The sequence below is a fragment of the Choristoneura fumiferana genome, chromosome 8, assembly GCF_025370935.1.
Source record: "Choristoneura fumiferana chromosome 8, NRCan_CFum_1, whole genome shotgun sequence".
Classification (NCBI taxonomy): domain Eukaryota; kingdom Metazoa; phylum Arthropoda; class Insecta; order Lepidoptera; family Tortricidae; genus Choristoneura; species Choristoneura fumiferana.
Window position 1 is genome coordinate 9,840,346 of NC_133479.1, and position 19,273 is coordinate 9,859,618.

Below are 19,273 nucleotides of genomic sequence, written 5' to 3' on the forward strand. Positions count from 1 at the left end.
TGTGCTAAGATGGTGATCTTGCACAAGGTCCTTACCATCCATGGGATTCAGAAACCTTGCAAAATTATTTTATTTCTTTTTAGGGCTTCGAGCGGTCTGTGGAAGTCGAATATCAGGTACCGACGTCGTCGCGCTGCGACCAGGATGACGAGGGCGTGATTGTGGTCGACTCCGAGGAGGACGACGAGCGTTGCTCCGGCACCATGTACCGGGTAATGAGGGCTACCGTTTTTGTGCTCACCAGTTGGCGCCACTGTCGAGTATTTAAGGTCCTGAATTATGGTTTATTATTACGGGCATGAGGACAAGTTTACATTTAATAATAAATTGTACAACAAGTGCATAAAACGTGCCCATTTTACTCGAGACATTTATATCCATTTGAACCGCAGGCGAGAGTTTATGGTTAGGGAGATAGACACTTTGGTTTTCTCTTCAATTGGAAGGAAATTAAACAGAATATTTGCTAACAGACGTTCATTTAGAAGCTTATATATTTCATGCATTGTTATTACTTTATGTTAATAGATTTGCCTAGTTTTAAAATGTTAAAACTAGGTGGATTATAAAGAAAACTACAAATAAAAATTAAAACTTAATTTAAATATATACTTCTAATGTTCGTGATTGTTGGCGCCTAATTGCCTTGGTCTTAGACGAAGATTTTACTGGTAGAGCATGTTGAGTATTGCCTAGTCCCATTTTGTTCGGAATAAATTAAGGTCGTAGGTTTCCGAAAGGTAAACTGTCTCAAAGCACTTACATTTGCTTACCGGTAACTCGGACTAAGATTTGCCTTACCTTGCTTGGTTAATTTCAGGTATTGCAAAATATTCACAACATTATTCTAATAATAACTGAATTATCACTCGTAATCCAGGATTTACGATGAATTTATTTAACTCTAGACGATGTAAGCAGCCCTTAGTGTCAGTTCAATCATACCGAGATTATGCAGGAAATTTCAAAGCAAATACGTCAAATGAGAAGATGTTGATACATCCTTTCATTAAGATGTGCTGCGTCCCGTCTTGATGTGAATTGAACTTATGTGCATTTCTTTAAATAGCAGTTTGACATTCTAAAATAATTTAATATGTATTAAATAATAACTCAAAGTTAGCATCTTTGCAGCATCATCAACCTCAACATGTTCATCTACGTAGGTGCTAGAGTTACGCTATCTTTGGCATTCTTTTTAATCACTTCATTTTCTACTACCGATAGGAAGGTGAGGAAGACGAGGAAGATATGGAGGAGGAACAGGAGGTGGAAGGAGGGGAGGAAGAGGAAGAAGTTGAAGAAGGCGGCGACGGGGACGCCAGTGCCGCGCACCAGGTAACATCATCGAGTGTTCATCAGTCTTGCATTAAATGTTAGGTATGTTGTTGTAAAGGAGCGGCCATACCGCTGCTTAAAAAATGGTGACTGTACGGAATCGCAGTGACGCATCGTATGCGCACCGTTTTTTAGGGTTCCGTACCCAAAGGGTGCCTACGGGGCCCTATTACTGAGACTCCGCTGTCTGTCTGTCTTTCCGTCCGTCTGTCACAGGGCTCTATCTCTTAAGCCGTAAAAGTTAAACACTTGAAATTTTCACAGATTATGTATTACTGTGGCCACTATAACAACAAATACTAAAAATAAAGTTACAAGTTAAAGGGGGTCGTCATACAAGAAACATGTTTTTTTTGTCAGCGTTTTTTGGTTGCGCGGAGTTATTAGCCGTTGCTAAGGCGACCGAGTCGCCTAGCAACTACTAGCTATTTCGTTTGAATATTTACCTTTTCAGTTTGCGATTTTAATGATGTTTTATAAAAGCTTCGATAATATAAGCGACTGTCTGATTGTGTGGTTTATTCGTTTTTGTGCAAAATTAATAAAGCAATTTATGAACCACAAACCTCAATGAAGCCAACTTTGATAAAGCGCTCGCCAAATCCACACCGTATAATCACGTATGTTTACCTATTGTTTTTTTACACTAAAAAAATCATACTAAGTATTTAACACTATTTACAAGGTTTATAATACAGTTTAATATTTATGCACACTAGTCGAGCTTCTTATTATTTAATTACACAACATACGAAGTCCGCTGAATTTCCCGCGAATGAACCAAGCAGACAGCTATTTTTTTTTCTGCCGCGGCGCATGGCAATGCAATATTATTATGACGTAGAGCTGATCTGATGATGAAGTTAGATGTTGGCCATAGGAACTCTGTAATAAAACGACACAACCGCATCGATTTTGGTCACATTTGATTCGTCTTTTGACTACCTACTTTGGTAACCAGGGGCAAAAAGTACCGCCAGCAAAAAAGCTTGTATTAGATTTTATTACAAAAAATTATTACTGAACTATATGTTTTAAAAACATTGTACGGAAGTGCGAAACCCTTCATGCGCGAGTCGCTCACACTCGCACTTGACCTTTTTTTTGCATACTTTCCACACCGCTGCTTAAAATACGCAAGTTTTGTTCGGTAAAGTACAGACGTTTACGGCACGTCACTGCGATTCCGTATTTTAAGCACCGGTGTGGAGAGTATGCGATAAAAACGGTGCGCATACGATTCGTCACTGCGTTACCGTGCCGTCGCCGTTTTTTTAAGCAGCGGTGTGGCCGCTCCTTAAAACGGTCTTATCCCTTCTCTACATCACCCTATCGACTATTCAATAGTCGTTTCACGGGTGGATAATACACCGTGGGTGGTGTTGAAAAACCCAACATCGGCTCATGCAATTGCGATGGATGGATGGGTTCCAGACAACTTTTGTACAATCCTTGGTTGTGTATAAAGTATCATGTTGTGTTATGCAGGAATCTCCGGCGCAGTCTCCTGAAGCGGGCGAGGAAGGGGAGCTCGGAGAGAGTGGCGAGGGCGGCGGCGAGGCCGACAGCGAGCCCGCGCCCGCCATCCAACAGATAGAGGCAATCAGCAGCGGCACCGAACGTAAGTTAGATTCCGAAGTTCTGAAAATATGTGCAGAAGATCCGTAGTGGTTTCTATTCAGATAAATGTGGTGGCGTGGGTCTCTAAATAAAAATAAATAAAATAAAATACATTTATTTCAGACGTTATGTAAACGATTCATAGAATGGTTAGATAGGGTCGGCAATAGGCGTACCGCGTTCTGCATCCGGACCGCCAAGTGTAACCCAAGACCGTCGATGTCACTTTTTACACTAATTTACCTAGCTACTTATTTTTTATAGCGTTACTTATTTGCAGATAAACAAATAATACTTTGTCACAAAAAAATCTGGACCTTGATTAAATTTTAAACAGCATTCTCGTACTTAAAACTAAATGCCGACCCCTGGGTTAGACCCATAGAGTTGTCGTTGTGGTTTGTATGTTACACTAGCTTTGTTTCCGTGGAATAATAAGAAATTGGCTATTCTCTTTTCAATAGGAAAGTTGCTCCTCTATGATTCTCAAAAATTGACTGAAAATTATCAAGTCTCACTCTAGTAGCTTAGGCTGTGCGTTGTATTGTATGTTAGTATGTATGTATGTAAATACTTTTTTGTACGTAAAACAAAAAATAATACAAAAAGAAAACAACAAAACCAAAAGAATACAAAGGCGAACTTATGCCTAAAAGGGGTCATTTTAAGCTTACCTAAAAATTTATGCACAGTGAGTAAGTGAAGTCATTCAGTAAACATTACTATTTTAAAGGGATGATAATTCTTGCTACACTAAGCCGCCCCGCTTTGCTAACTCGCACAGTTCTAGTGGATGCACAGCCTTGAGCTGCTTCATTCATAAATCACCTTTATAATCATGATTATGAATATGTGTATGATTGATTATGAGTGGCCAATAGCAATTCAAATACACTGAGGTATCGATCAGAATCGTCATCAGTATAAATGCATGCCATGTAACCAACGGTAATATTGTGTACACAGCAAGCGGAGCCCTGTCACTGGGTGGCAGCGGCGGCGACGACGGCGACGACAGCATCGTGCCCTCCACGCCGACGCTCTACGTGCCTAGGCGCAATGACGGGTACTGCACACATTTACACATAACATACTACATGTAATAGTACATTGTGTCTTAAGGGCGGTTAACAAGGAATTAAGAAACGAGAGTCTATTAGAAGTCCGAAGCCGAAGACTGAGAGTCGATGTTCATAAATCAGGTACCGCCAGCGCCACATACAATGTTTTTCATCATCATCCCATTTGTGAGTAATATAATATTGTATATTTGTAAGTCAAAAATTATTATTTTTACATAATTTGCCGGTACCGCTGGCGTAGCTCGGAGGCAGCGACAGCAATATGGGCGGTATGGGTGTTGTCCGTCTCTCCGTCCGTATGTTCTTCTTCTCTTCTTCTGAAAGTGCCACTCCATTACTGGAGGTTGGCAGTTAGCTCATAAAATGTCTCCCTATCTTGAGCCATCCGGAACAGTTGCTCTGCACTGCTGATCCCGGTCCACTCCCTAATATTCCGCAGCCATGATTTGTTCCGCCTTCCAGGGCGCCGCATTCCCTGTATTTTGCCCATCATTATAAGTTGCAGCAGCTGATACCTGTCATTGAGCACACGTGCCCCTGATATTCGCTTTTGCGCTTTTTGACGGTGTGCAATAATTTTCGGGTCATACTAGCACGCTGTAGCACCTTCTCGTTGCTTACTTTCCGGGTCCAGCTTATACGAAGCATGCGACGATAGCACCACATCTCAAACGATTTTAAGCGCCGCCTGGTAACTTCCTTTATTTATGATCCACGATTCGCTGCCGTTCATAACCACAGGCCAAATGTAGCATTGTAGTATTCGCGTTCTGAGTCTTAGGTTGATTTGCCGGCAGCACAAAACTTTCTTCATTTTGTTAAACGAGGCACGGGCAATTTTAATGCGGGTCTTAATTTATTGGTCCGACTCCCATGCCTCATTCACCAAGATATTTGTAATGCCGAACGTGCTCAAGAACTTTTCCTGCTACCGATATCCTTCGTCGTAAATAAGGGTCCCTAGTTATCACCATGACTTTGGTCTTCAATACATTTATGGACAAGCCAGCCCTTTCCATGCACTCGTGTACTCTTTCAACGAACCTTTGTAGGTCCTCTTGAGTAGACGCAATAAGAACGGTGTCATCTGCATAACGTAAGTTATTAATGAGCGTACCGTTCAATATTCCCCCACATCAAGATTCTCAAGGGCTTCGGTCATAATCGCCTCGGAGTATACGTTGAACAGTAATGGGGACAGAATGCAACCCTGACGCACACCTCGACAAATTTCAACCTCCTCCGTATGTTTTTTTCCACTCTGACTATTGCCTTTTGGTTCTTATACAGGTTTTTAATAATGAGGGCTATCGTTTTATGTCTCACTAGATGGCACACTGTTGCATGAGGTTTTTAAGTGTGGCTTTCAAAGTCTGTTATTACGGGCGTGAAAACAAAGTTTAGATTAAAATCATATTTAATACACTTTAAAACCGTACCATAAAAATATCGAGCATGCCACAGTGTTGCATAGTCCCCGTTTTGTTCGGAAAAAAGGGAGGACAAAGGTTTCCGAACGACAAAACTGTCTCAAAACACAGACACATTGCCCCGGAACGCATATTTGCCATAATTAATTTCAGATATTGCAAAATATTCACATAATTATTCTAATTATAAATAAACCGGCGTAGCTCACCCAAAAACTATGAGATTTGACATTTCGGAGACCTCACGCTACACTAAGCGCCTCTAGTGGCGAATTCATACGCGATAGCCCTCATTGAAACGTCTTTTCGAATGTCGTTCAAGCGCTTCATGAGCATTTCGTGCCTTACCCGGTCAAATGCCTTCTCATAGTCAATAAAGCACAATAGAACACTAGTCTGCATATCACGATATTTTTGTACGAGAACGTTTAGAGCAAAGAGTGCTTCAAGAGTACCAACACCCGAACGGAAGCCAAACTGGGGGCCTACCACGCTCTCTTAATACAATTCAGTTTAGGCTCTGAACTGAACTGCATCGCTATTTCGTACCCCAAGACGTTACTTTTGCGATTCCGGTTAAGCACGGTTCAGCGACAGCGATACAGACATTTTCATTCACTCACTTCAAGCGGTTTTCGCACAATGACGCTTAACTTGAGTGGGAATTGAATCCCTTCAGTGAAAAATTTCGCGATTCAGTATAAGTTACTCATTCTGTCAATTCTTTTGGAATTTTAAGTGTTTTACTTGGAATATTTTTAAATTTCAAGAACTTTTAAACTTTTATTCAAGTTTTATAACTTTTCATAGACATTGTGCTTCTTAACTCCTCATTGATAAAACTAATTTTTCAGTGAGAAAAGAGACTCGTGGATTAGTGACAGCGTAAACATTTTATTTGTAATCAACACAACGGTTGCTAAGAACACGGAATGATATAGAGTTATGGTTTTCCAAAATAAAGAGGTTTTAGTATACAATATTTGGTTTGCATATGGCGGCATCCCTTTCGCGATTTAGCGTTTCAGTTTCGGACCAGAGACAATATCGGTCTTTCATTCACTTGTAAACCATTGAGACTCAGCTCTGAGAAATAAACGTCGAGGTACCAATTTCGACGATTCAGTTTAGGTGCCTAAATTGAACTGCTCTGCGTTTGGATCGTTTATGTAAAGATCATAGTAGGCCCCCTGGCTATTTCCCAGCTGTTCATCACATTTTGGTCGAATTCTGTTCTGCACTATGGTAAGGAACACTTTAAGCACGTGGCTCATGAGACAGATAGTACGAAACTCTTCATACCTCGTAGCGTTTTGCTTTTTAGGCAGAGTGACAAACGTAGATCTAAGCCAGTCTTCTGGTAGAACTCCACTAATGTAAATCTTGTTAAAGAGGTCAGTCAACAAATCAATCTGATCTTCCTCCAAGAGCTCTACGACTTCTATTGGGATGCTTTCTGGTCCAGGTGTTTTTCCTTTTTTGTCTGATTTGAATGCCCGCAGTACCTCTGATTTTAAAATAGAAGGACCCATGTTATCCACAGCAAGTGCAGTAAGATTTCTCGAAGTGTCTGTGAACATGTTGGAAATATATTTGCACCAAACGACCTTCTTGCTTTCCACATCCAGAAGAAGGTTCCCACTGCTGTCAACCAAGGGAGTTATTGAACTTCGATTATGCTCCACCATCTCCTTAATGTGCTTCATACTCTGGTCCTCCATGTGCTCACATTTATCCGCAAAGAAAAGAAAGAAGCTATATCTCTACGGATTCTGTCATAAAGCTCTTTGTAAAGTGCTGGATTGCCGTGTTTCTGTAGCCTTCGCTGTTCCATTACCTGTATAGTAGAGTCAGCTATCCAGTCCTTCTTTTTAAACGACGATGATGGTTGCAGAAAGAGATGGCAGATTTCATTCACCTTCAACTTCAAACTTTCCCAAATGTCAATGCTGGTGGATGGTATCTTCATCTGATTAGATGCCTAATGGTTAATCTCATTCGACACCTTGGCTCTTATATTATGGTCCACAAGTTTTCCTACGTTCGGCCGGCCATCGATGTTCTTCTTGGACACACGTTTTAGTTTGCATCTCAAGACGACAACGACGGGATTATGATCCGATCTGATATCCGCACCCGGGTAGGTTTTAGCACAATTTCGATATCGCCTGTTGACCATTACATAATCGATTTGGTTCCGCACTACATGTTGTGTATTGTGCCTTGGAGATGTCCAGGTGTACAGCCTACGCGGCGGTAATTTACAAAGCGTATTTATGATTACAAGGTCTTTCTCCTGACAAAATTCTATCAGGGTATCTCCTCTCTTATTACGCATACCCAACCCGTATGCGCCTGTTACCCCCGGAACAACACTGGAACCCACTTTTGCGTTCATGTCCCCCATGATGATATTCACCTCGTGATTCTTTGTGCATTTTAAAAGAGTTTCAATGTCGGCATACAGCTCGTCTACTTCCGTTTGCGGTTTTTGCTCGGTGGGCGCATATACCTGAATGATATTGATGCAATATAGCCTCGCATCCAGCGTAATCATCATTGCCCTATTTGAGAGGGGTATAACGTTTTTGACTGCTTTTGAAACTTCACCAGTGAGGAGAATTCCTACCCCATAAGTTTCCGACCGTGGTTCGTTTGCAGAGTAATATAGCACTTTAGCATCCGAAATCAGATGTTGTCCTTTACCTGGCCATTTAGTTTTGCTGATACCCATTACAGTTATCTTCAATCTGTCCATTTCCTTACCCATATTCTAAAGTTTACCATCCTGCTTCAAACTTCTAGCATTCCAAGTTCCTATTCTAATATTATTCTTCCACCCAGGGGTTCTTAGCACCCCTAACCCATTAAAGGGCCGCCGGGCACTCGGGGCCATTGCTATATTGGACTTTTCCATTGTTAACTACTACGGGTTTATAGTGCAGTGGTCTCCCGTTGCCTTCTGCACCTGGCATTTTTAGGTCTATTTAAGACCTTAGGCCGCTGTAACCTCATCAACTGGTTGGCCAGTTGGGAATGGTTATACCGCCATTAACTCGATCGCCAGAGCCTCGTCCGTTATCTAGCTGGGAGCACCACGACACCCCAAAGGACGTCACCGCCTTCGGTCCTTGCGAACCACGAGCGCGAGTTGACAATAGGGAGTTGACAATTGGGTCGGATAAGATGTTGAATCCGTTCTCCCCTTACTGTCCGTATCTTACAGTCATTTTACTCAAAAACTACAAGACGCATATTGATGAACTTACTTTTCTTGTAGTCGAAATGAAAATCAGAGTATTTACCTCGGGGAAAATACCAATATCACACTCGAATTATCGGCACTCTCGCGATGCTTGGATGCCAAAATAACTCGTGTGATATAGATGCCTTTGCTCCCTCGTTCAACAGTCAGCAGCAGAATTAGATGAGCAGTTGTTGTGGTGCTCAGAATAATCTAAATACGCTTGTGTGTGTAGATCATTTTGAGCACCATAACCGCTCATCCACTTCTGCGGCTGGACTGAACACTACTATTGTATCAGATTCGGCGAGGCGGTAGTGTCCCCGCTGGGCGCGGGCGCGGGCGCGGGCGCAGGCGCGGGCGTGGGCGCGGGCGCGGCGGGCGCGCGCTTCACGTTCGCGGAGGCGGGCGCGGCCTCGCACCACGACACTCACGCCGACCTGGCCGCCGCGCTGCCGCCCGCTGCGCACCCACACCCTACCATCTCGGACTCGCGTGAGTTACATACAACACGTTGCTAGTAGACAACCAACACCTAACACCCATTAGCGACCTGACACTAATGAATTGAACGAAAGTTAAATGAGACAATTGACACCAATTGATTTAGGCCACAGAGTACATATATAACAGAGACACCACCTAGTACAAGCAAATGGTATATGCTGGCTATTCAACTGGCTATTTTTCTTTCCTTCGATTTTCAATAGATGGCACCAGTGAGAACACAAAACACGATACGTATTGCCATCTAGTGAGACACTAAGGATACGGTACACTGACAACAACCAACAAGCTCACCAACTGAGCCTAGACGACTAGAGATACGCATGATGTCTCTGTCTTATTTACGTCATTAGAAGAGAATGGCTTGTTTCTCTCAAATAGTTTCGACGAATGTGAGCAAGAGCATTCCGGTTATTCGCCATCTAGCGTCACAATTGCAAAACACTACGAAAGCCTCATAGCTGAAATATGTAGCCACATGTAGCCTTAACTTTCGTATTCTCGTTACTTATCTTCAAATTAAGGAGTTGAATTAAGGTTGATGTGAAATTGTGTTTATAAAATGTGCTAGTCTTTATTTTAATCTTAATATTTCTACTTAATTCGGCTTATTCACATTTTATAATTTACAAATGTTAATAGTAGTGCCATCTATTGCTGTTTTTTTGTATTAAATATACCTTGTAGGGATTGGTAGGCCATGCTTAGGCCCAATTGCATAACAATTTACAAGCAAATAGTATTACTGAATTTTAATACAAAAGCGCTAATACTATAGCTTGTAATTTGTTATGCCAGTGTTTCTCAACCTTTTTCATGACGCGACCCCTTTAGTATGAAGAAATATTTCGCGACCCCCTACCCGATGTTTTATTTTTCATGTATTTTATTTTGTGCCAAATATTATTAGTTAACATTTTCTTAATAAATATTTTTAAACTTATTGTTTTTTTACTGAAGTAGTTTTCGCAGCAACTTTTAGGGGCTTCGCGACCCTTCGAGAACAAACATTCCTTTTATTCATAAAAATATCTGCACCTACTGGGGATCGAAACTTCCCGGGACCTCAGGCTCAAGACTGCTTCTCAAGCGGGTCATCAGGAAAAAAAATGTGACTTGTCACTGCGAGTGCCTTTCTTATACAGAGTATCCTAATATTAATTGTAGACATTATATTATCATTCATACAATCAATTCATTTATGCCAACCCTTGTGAATCCACTTATACACACGTAAACAGACACCGTCGGTTCTGCAGTATTTGTTAATTAAAAAAGGCGACCCGAAGCATTTACTGCACTTATTCTGCTTATCTGGCCTAGTGTATATTGTGTGTACAGCAAACCTGAGCGGCTGTGTCCCGGAACATTCATTGACATAATAATATTTCATTTTACCACCCAACTGTGCCAATTCATGCCGGCCCGCGGTTACGTAGCATAACATCTAAAATCAAATGTCAAAGGCTAACAGGAATATAAAAACATGACGCGGGGGCAGCGCTTCTACGTTTTTTATTGCACAATTCTTTACACTTACTATACAATACCTACCACTCCTACCATTCATATTAACAACGGTGTCGGTGCTGTTATTTAATAGTACATTACTGCAGAGGCCATGAAGTAAAGGATTGATGGACGAGTTCGGGGTAGACGGCCGAGTCGTAGAGGAGGCCGGATAAAACGAGTCCAGCAATCCCTGTTCTGGCCGAGGCTTGTATAGTGCTTTTCTCAAACAATGTGAGGAAATACTTCATCCATCCATCCATCCATCCATCCATCCATCCATCGCATCGCATCGCATCGCATCGCATCGCAGTACCGCAAATGCTTACAGAGTAGTGGTGGTTGGCTGTTCGTAATTTTTCCTTTGTCAGTTTAATGTTAGTAAGCAAATTTAAAAAGTTAGAGCAGCGGACAAGGCCAAAAAGTTATGTAGGGAGATGGTAGGGAGCCATAAATGAGAAACTTCATGTCTCCATTTCGTGACATTAACGCATACATTTCGGAGCATGTTTGAGAAAAGGAAATTTATTTAATCCTTGGACTCGGACTTTTTCTATGAAAAATACTTTTATACATTGTGAATTATTTTCCTTCCAGCACTTTAACGCGCAAAAATACAAAATAACAATTCGCGCAAACAACGTTAAACTTTGACAGCAATAGACCTATGACATTTGAATTTAGTGTTACCAGTGCAAGAAATAAGTTCTATTGGTTTTCCGCAATATGGCGAAGTTTTTTATAATTCTGGTCAGCCCTTACATAAGTTCATTTTTCATACGATCAAATTGCATAACAAACGATAATAATAACTTCTTCTATCATAAATTTAAAAATTATTAGGTCTAAATTCATAATGTTTGTAATCTATACTGCTCACTATGTATAATGTTCAAAATACATAAAGTCAAGTTATATTATTATTTATTTGTCTTTGTTCATGTAGCGATTTTTCATGAAGCGGTTTAAAATGTTCGCGTTTATTTTTTTCGCTTATTTAACCAGTAAATTGTTTTATCAGTTGCTTATATTTGCAGCAGCATTAGGCAACACACGTCTGATGTCGACTGATGAGGGGCTCCTATTTCTGGGCGGTTTGCCCTTCGGGCACCTGAAGATACCTAACGAACCTAACCTACCTAATAATGTGTAATAAATAATGTGAAGGTAACGATTTGTTAGAATACTGATTTCGAGTAAATATACATATAACAAACACTATTTATATAGGCTTCCTACATTCTAGCCGTATGTGTTTCAAGTTTATTCGATATTATATCCATTCTACGTTATGCTACGTAACCCGGCCCGCTTAAGGGTGTAGCAACCATAAGAGATTCGAATTTGGTGTGCACATGCTGACGCGTTGATACTCACGTGTGGTGTGCGTGTTCAAGTTTCAGTTTTTAAAATGTGTATCCAAATAATGATAAATATTGTCAAACATAGGTATAACAACAGATCTTACTAAAATATTTCCACAAAACTCTTGTCTTGCCGTTAGGCGTACAATTATTTTGCAGTTATAGGTACATCTAAACATTCTAATGACTCAATAAAATAAATAATTAAATATGCAGTATTCATTAAAACAACTCAGTCGAAAATAATTTGTACAATTAATAGCAGTAATACACACTTCCCATCTAAATAAACCATTCTAACAAATTATTACAAATACAAATAAAAATCGTTTATTTTGGACTTTGAATCCATAGTGTTAGTAGTTACAAGTTATAATCTTATCGCTATGGTTAGTATTTATAATTAATTACACTAGCTTAATTACATGTTAACATACATGTCCAATAAAAAAATAAAATATGGAAGTCAAAGAAAATGATACTAGGCAGGTACAGTCACCAGCACCAATATCTGACACAACAAGCGTGTATAAATATCTGATACAACTATTTCTAGGGCCGGAAGGACGTGCCAGATATTTTTGCACGCTCTGCTGTGGCAGATATTAATGCTGGTGACTATACACTAAGCATATTCATTGAAAAAACATTAATTGAATAAAAGCATTTCTCGGTTAAAATTGATGTCAAAGCTTTTTTGAATTGGTTAGTTCTCAGAACTCTAATAGATGCTGGTATTCTATTAAATATTTTTGGTCCCATGCCAATTTTACTTTTTTGGGTTCCGTACCCAAAGGGTGCCAACGGGACCCTATTACTGAGATTCCGCTGTCTGTCTGTCCGTGCATGCGCTGTGGAAACTATTGACGATAGAACAAAAAAATGTTCTACAATATTAAAGAATATATCAGTAGCTACAAAAAACTTCGCGATACCATATCTCCAACTATTGTAGTTATGTCACTACAACAACTTTTTAAATTTTAAAAGTTGACGGATATGCCGACTAAAATCAGACCATGTTATCCATACCTTTGTATCAATCCTTATTCAAATAAATGGTTTAATATTCAAGGTGGTTTCAATACCTGTAGATTACTTTTTGAATTATTCAAATCGGAAATTTCATTCAAAAGATATTACGAATTTAAAAATATCAATCTAACTAAAAAATGCATTTAACTAGCTTACGTTGACGCGCCCGTCTTAGCGGCTTAACCTGACTACGAAGCTTGAGGTCCTGGGTTCGATTCCCGGCCGGGGCAGATATTTGTATGAATAATACGAATGTTCATTCTCGGGTCTTGGATGTTTAATATGTATTTAAGTATATGCATATATCTATAGAAGTATATTAATCCGTTGCCTAGTATCCATAGTACAAGCTTTGCTTAGTTTGGGACTAGGTCAATTGGTGTCAAAGTGTCCCATAATATTTGTTTATTTATTCGTTTTAGTGCAAATTTAATGAAGCAATTTATGAAACACTAGCGACCCGGCTCGCCTTAGCTTTCAAATGCTTTGACGTTACGCGAAACGAATTACTTCATTTTAAAAGCAGCCTTGGTTTCAAGTGTCAAAAATTAATACTATAGCGGTTCCGAGTACGTTAGGCAATAGGCCTGCCGCCCCGGCTTCGCACGGGCAAAGTAAAAAAAACGGCCAAGTGCGAGTCGGACTCGTACGAAGGGTTCCGTACCTATACAACATTAGACATTAGCATTAAACGGCTAAAAAACCACGTTTGCTGTATGGGAGCCCACCTTAAATATTTATTTTATTTTAATTTAATTATTTAGTTTTAAAGTTTATTTATACATCGGGGTCGTCATACAAAAAACGTGTTTTTTTGTTGTTTTGGTGTTTTTGTTGATGTTTGCTGGGGTGGAATCTTTCAACTCAAATTTTACGTTTGTACGTGTTGGAAATCTGCGGTCTTGTGATGCACTCCTTAAAACGCGCGTTATTATTGTTATTACGGTATTTTGAACAACCAACACCAAATTGGTTGTTTACAATACCGGCTTAATACCAGCTTTTAAGTAGTTGTGTTTCGACCGATCAGTTCTTTTCAAAAGAAAATCGCGATTAGCCTGCTACTGGTTAAACAAGCAGCCTCACTAGCTTTTGTGATAATTAGAACCCTGCCCACACAGAAGTATGCTTGAATTCGCAGCATTCGGTTATCTGTTAGCACCCAACTATTCACGATTATGATCTAAAAAACGTTCATCAAATCTTGGTTGAGAACTCTACAGCCAAATTTTTTTTTGTTATCTTGGATAAATGAAATCATTAATTCCTCGACTGTACCGTCTTTACTTGCATGCTTTAACGACATACATAAGTAATAGTAATAATACTTCGATAAAAATCAAATCAGTTGAAGTTTCATTTTTATTATTATTATTTAATTGCAGTTTATATTAATTTGTATAGTATTCAGTGCTTATCCACTAAAACAACAGCAATTTGTTAACTGCTACTCCTCTGATTTATGTATATTGCATCATAGTTTTTATCTCAGGATCAGAAGGCAGCGAAAATCGTGAGTGGGAGGAGTCCAGAGTAGATGAAGAAGCGGCAGCCGTTAGTTCACAAGGCAGCGAGCCCTCCTCTCCACACCAGGTATGTTTGAACAGAAATCTCGGTTCCACAGGAGCTTTAGGGGCAAAGGAAGCTGTAATGATGAATTTTAATGAGTCTGCCGCACCGCACCACTGCACCGCTGGTATTGCACCAGCATGTGGCGGCTACAGCTAAGCTAGTCGCTGCCTCAAGTTGAGAATGACAACAACCACACATTTGCTATCACGATGCCTTAGAATCTGGTATAGCATTGGCACAAGGTGCGGCGATGGACAGGACAGCATTTGCTACTCATGGCAGCGTTTAAAGCCTTAACCGCGATGTTAATGTGTTTATTTTCATATTCCATTTTGTTTGATGCATATGGAATAACATGTCAGTTCCATTCAGTCTCATCACGGTCTAAGGCTGCGTGTCCACCAGAGATGTGCGAGGATGCGTTGCGAGGAATATGTTTGTCATGTCATGAACCATTAGAAACGTTTTATTTACCTAACCTCGCTCAGCACAGGTCTGGTGGAAACAGCTCAGCGGAGGGAGGATAGGTAAATGAAGCGTTTCTATTGTATCATAACAAACACATTCCAAGTACCTAAATAAGTATTTTCTGTGTATGACTACTTAATTGACAATGGAACCCTGAAAATGGATGTTGAATACAGCAAAGCACAATTACCTAAAGTTTAATTAAAATAATTGTAGATACTGTTTCTAAAGTACCGAACTCGTTTAGGTTAATGAACTTTTAATCCGTATGAATTCGAATTTTCTTGCGGTCGTAATTACTTTTGTTTTTGTTTTACCCACTCCGAACGAGACTTATCACGTTGATAAAAAATGATACGTAATTGTTTATTTATGTTAAAAGATTTGAATGCTTCAATGAAGTTAATGAATAAAAATGAGTCATTAGTTTGGTGACCTAATAAAAATAGTGTATTTCACAAATCTTATCCCTTTATTTGTAACTAGCTTTTGCCCGCGGCTTCGCCTTCGTGGAATTCGGTTATCGCGCGCTGTTCCCTCGGGAACGGCATTTTTTCGGGGTAAAAATTAGCCTATGTCACTCTCGGGCCCATAAACTATCTCTATGCCAAAAGTCGCTCCGTTTCGACGTGAAAGACGGACAAACACACAAACATACAATATCTATGTGGGGTTTTGGGGGGCGAACAATCGATCTAGCTTGGTTTTATATCTGGAAAAACACATATTTCGAGTGTTTGGCCGAAGGAAGCTCGCTCGCCCAGGTACTTATTATTTATTTGCAATCTAAGTAGTAAAATATTATTCGTGCATAAATTATTGTCTATTGAAGTTCCATGAAAAAGGTCTTTAACCGTCACCAATATCAATGTGTGTCAACGTGATATCAATGTATATGTGATGTGAGCTATAAACACGAACGCGTACCTGCAGTAGGTACCTGCATAACATAATGAGTATTCATTACTTGATTACTGGCTAAGGTTGAAACGTTTATAAAAAAAAATGATGCCTCATGCCAGCCCGCGCTAAGATTATGAAAAACATCCGATTAAATTAATACCTTACTTTGCTAGCTTATTTATTTACTAGATGTTACACGCGACATCGCCTGTGCAAAATTAGTGTATCACTATTTCACAGAAACGAGGCAACTTTCCAGGATAAACAGTATTCTGTGTTCTACTTAATAAACTAAGTGTCTGTGTGCCAAATTTCATCTATACTTGGTTTGGGTAGGTATTTAACTAAATGTAAACTTCAGCTACCAGATTTGGTAAATTCAAGGATTTCAAACATTTTACTTATCTCATATTAAATATATTGACTCGGATAACTCACGTCTTAAATCGAGTTTAGCTCGACATATTTCGAGCTAATACGTAGCCCTTCGTCTTCGGAGCAACGCGACTCAGCGGCTGCTGCAACACGCGCACTCAAATATGCCGAGCTAAACTCGATTTAAGACGTGAGTTATCGGGGTCAATATATTTAATATGAGTGAGTCTCACGGTAGTTTCATGTTCAAATTTTTTCTTATCTATCATTGTCATACAAACATGACTAGTGTATTTCAATACAGAAATGTAAATGTTTAGATAGTTTAATGGGGGGAATTTCAATATTTTGTCCCGCCGTTTTAGCGTAAAACAGTAACAAGCAAACGTATATTATATACATATACGCGCAAACTTTTCGGTTTATAGTATTATTTAAGTATGTAGGTACAATTGTAGGGTGTCACAATACTCTTGTATTACTATACCATCTACGTTACATTCAAGTATAGCATTCCAAACTTGTGATAGGCAGCTAAACAAAAATAATTAGTTTTTATCACATAGATACCTAATGAATGCAAAGTAAAACAATACAGTCATAAAAATAGTAAGTAACAACCAAGATTTCAGACATCTGTGCAAACTTCGCGCCACACTTAAATAAGATATTATTATCTTTCAGTACCTAGCATACACAAACAAGCAGTACTTAAGTGTATTCTATTCGTTCTGCTTGGCTGACTTAATTATTGTACCTATTGCATTTTATGGTTCCACTAACACGACCAGACCTCTTGTACGACTAGATCACAAAATATGTAGAATATTTGATACATTATCTGCGGTATTTATAAGATTATCTTGTTTCTATTTGCACGGGTTACATAGCACCGCCATGGCAATATGTTTTTTTTTTGGACTTTGGACAGTGTTTAAATACATACTTTATTTATTGTAAAAAGTAATAGGTAAAAAACTTTAGAAGATGACCTGTGTATGATATGGGTCTTAAGCAATTTTTACCCGACTGCGAAGAAGGAGGGTTATGTGTTTGACGCGTATTTATGTATGTATGTATGTCTATTCCTATCTACTCAACGGCTGAACCGATTTTGATAAATGATACGTCATTGGATTCGTCTTGATGACGCGAGACACTGGGTGCATGAAATTCTTGAAAAATCAAATTGTCGTATTTTTGGCGCCAAATTGTAAGTTTTCAAAAAATGATTTTTATTCAAACCTATCAAGTGGGGTATCAAATGAAAGCTAATAATTAGCCCATTCTAAATGTATATGGGTTAAAAAAGTGTGAAATAAAACAATACATTTAGGGGCTGTTTCACCATCCATTGATTAGTGTTAACTGTCGGTTAAATGTGATGCCGTCTCTATTTGTTTTGTTCGAATAGACGGAGACGGCATCACGTTTAACCGTCGGTTAACGCTAATCAATGGATGGTGAAACAGCCCCTTAAAGTCAAAAAACCCGACTGCCTTAAAAAAATACTAAAAAGAAGAAAACAAGTCTAGTGGGCTAGAACTTTGTTAAGTAGCTAACTTAAAGTTCAACAGTCGGGACCCATTAGGTAAGAATTTTTGAGCGTAACGATGTAAGGCAGTCGGGTTTTAGTTTTTTTTTTTTTTAATTTATTGTTTTTTTCTAATATGGAATGTCGACTTATCTATTCGGACACATGGTTACTACATACAACAGGTCAGTGGTTGTTTAGCCATAATGCCACTCGAACTATAGCCATCTCGTGTCATTATGGCTTGATTTAGTCCCTTGTTGAACAACCTACTATTAAATAATTTATTGAATCAGGCGTTACTTTGCGAGACTGAACAGTCTCGCGTTAAACACTACTTTTCATTTTGAATGCGAGGAAAAAAACCAATGTTCTGTTCAAAATTACAATATTACTTTTTAAAAACGTACGCTGGACTAATGGACAGGCCATCTCTTCAAAATTCAAATAGCAAAAAAAAAAATGTCATCTCCTGTTCGGTAAGTTTAATTTTCATAGGTGGATAGCCGGGTGGAAAATTGCGTTTTCATCTCTAGGGTGGAAAGTATTTTTTTTTTTATTATTCTATTAGCCACGGATTCGAAGATAATTGAGTTACGTCAATGACACTTTTTTTTCACGTTCTTTAGTTACGGAAGTCATTAGTGAAATGTGAAAGACAGAGATGGAATATATAAATAAGTAATAAAGGTCAAACTTCTTCGTTCGGCGTTCAACCTCCAGTTTTGTATATTAGCTCCTTGGTCGTGACCAACTCGATTTTTTTTTATAGTCGGCCATGGCAAGTGGCCAGGTTGAAAAGGTACCGTTGGAGGTAAATTCAATTTATTATTATTCTCATTTTTTGTAATGTTTTACTTTCCTCGCAGTCGAAATGAAAAGTAGTGTCTAACTCGGGTGAAATTACCCATTTCCCCTCGAACTATTGGCGCTCTCACTTTCACACTTTATCTGAAATTTAAATACTGATAATTTTAATAGATAAAAAATGTTTTCAGAGAGTAGCACCTTCTTGTTTTAAATAAAAATAAATTTTAGTAATATTCTTGTATTAAGTGTGTTAAAAATATTTTAAAAGCATTCTAGATGAGTAAAGTAGGTATAAATGGGTGAAGACCAAAAAGTTGCATACCTTATCGCAGGTAGTTAGAATTACTATTATTTTTTTCCATCTTGACACGAAAATTATCCATACAAATGTATGATTAATTATCGTGTGACAATGGAAAAAAATAATAGTAATAACTACTTGCGTCAAGATGTGCAACTTTTTGGTGGTCACCCAAATATCA

At 39.0% G+C, this 19,273-nt stretch overlaps 1 protein-coding gene and 1 pseudogene across 1 annotated transcript in view; one reads left to right on the plus strand and one right to left on the minus strand.

Moving 5' to 3' along the window:
• Positions 1-19,273, plus strand: part of Mgtor (nuclear basket protein megator) — a 36,975-nt gene that overhangs the window by 14,920 nt on the left and 2,782 nt on the right. The window contains exons 7-12 of the mRNA XM_074091125.1: positions 84-212; positions 1,228-1,338; positions 2,827-2,959; positions 3,925-4,024; positions 9,016-9,209; positions 14,622-14,722. Of these exons, the coding sequence (XP_073947226.1) occupies positions 84-212; positions 1,228-1,338; positions 2,827-2,959; positions 3,925-4,024; positions 9,016-9,209; positions 14,622-14,722 (768 nt within the window). The remainder of the gene's footprint in view (positions 1-83; positions 213-1,227; positions 1,339-2,826; positions 2,960-3,924; positions 4,025-9,015; positions 9,210-14,621; positions 14,723-19,273) is intronic.
• Positions 4,074-4,706, minus strand: LOC141430436 (uncharacterized; annotated as a pseudogene).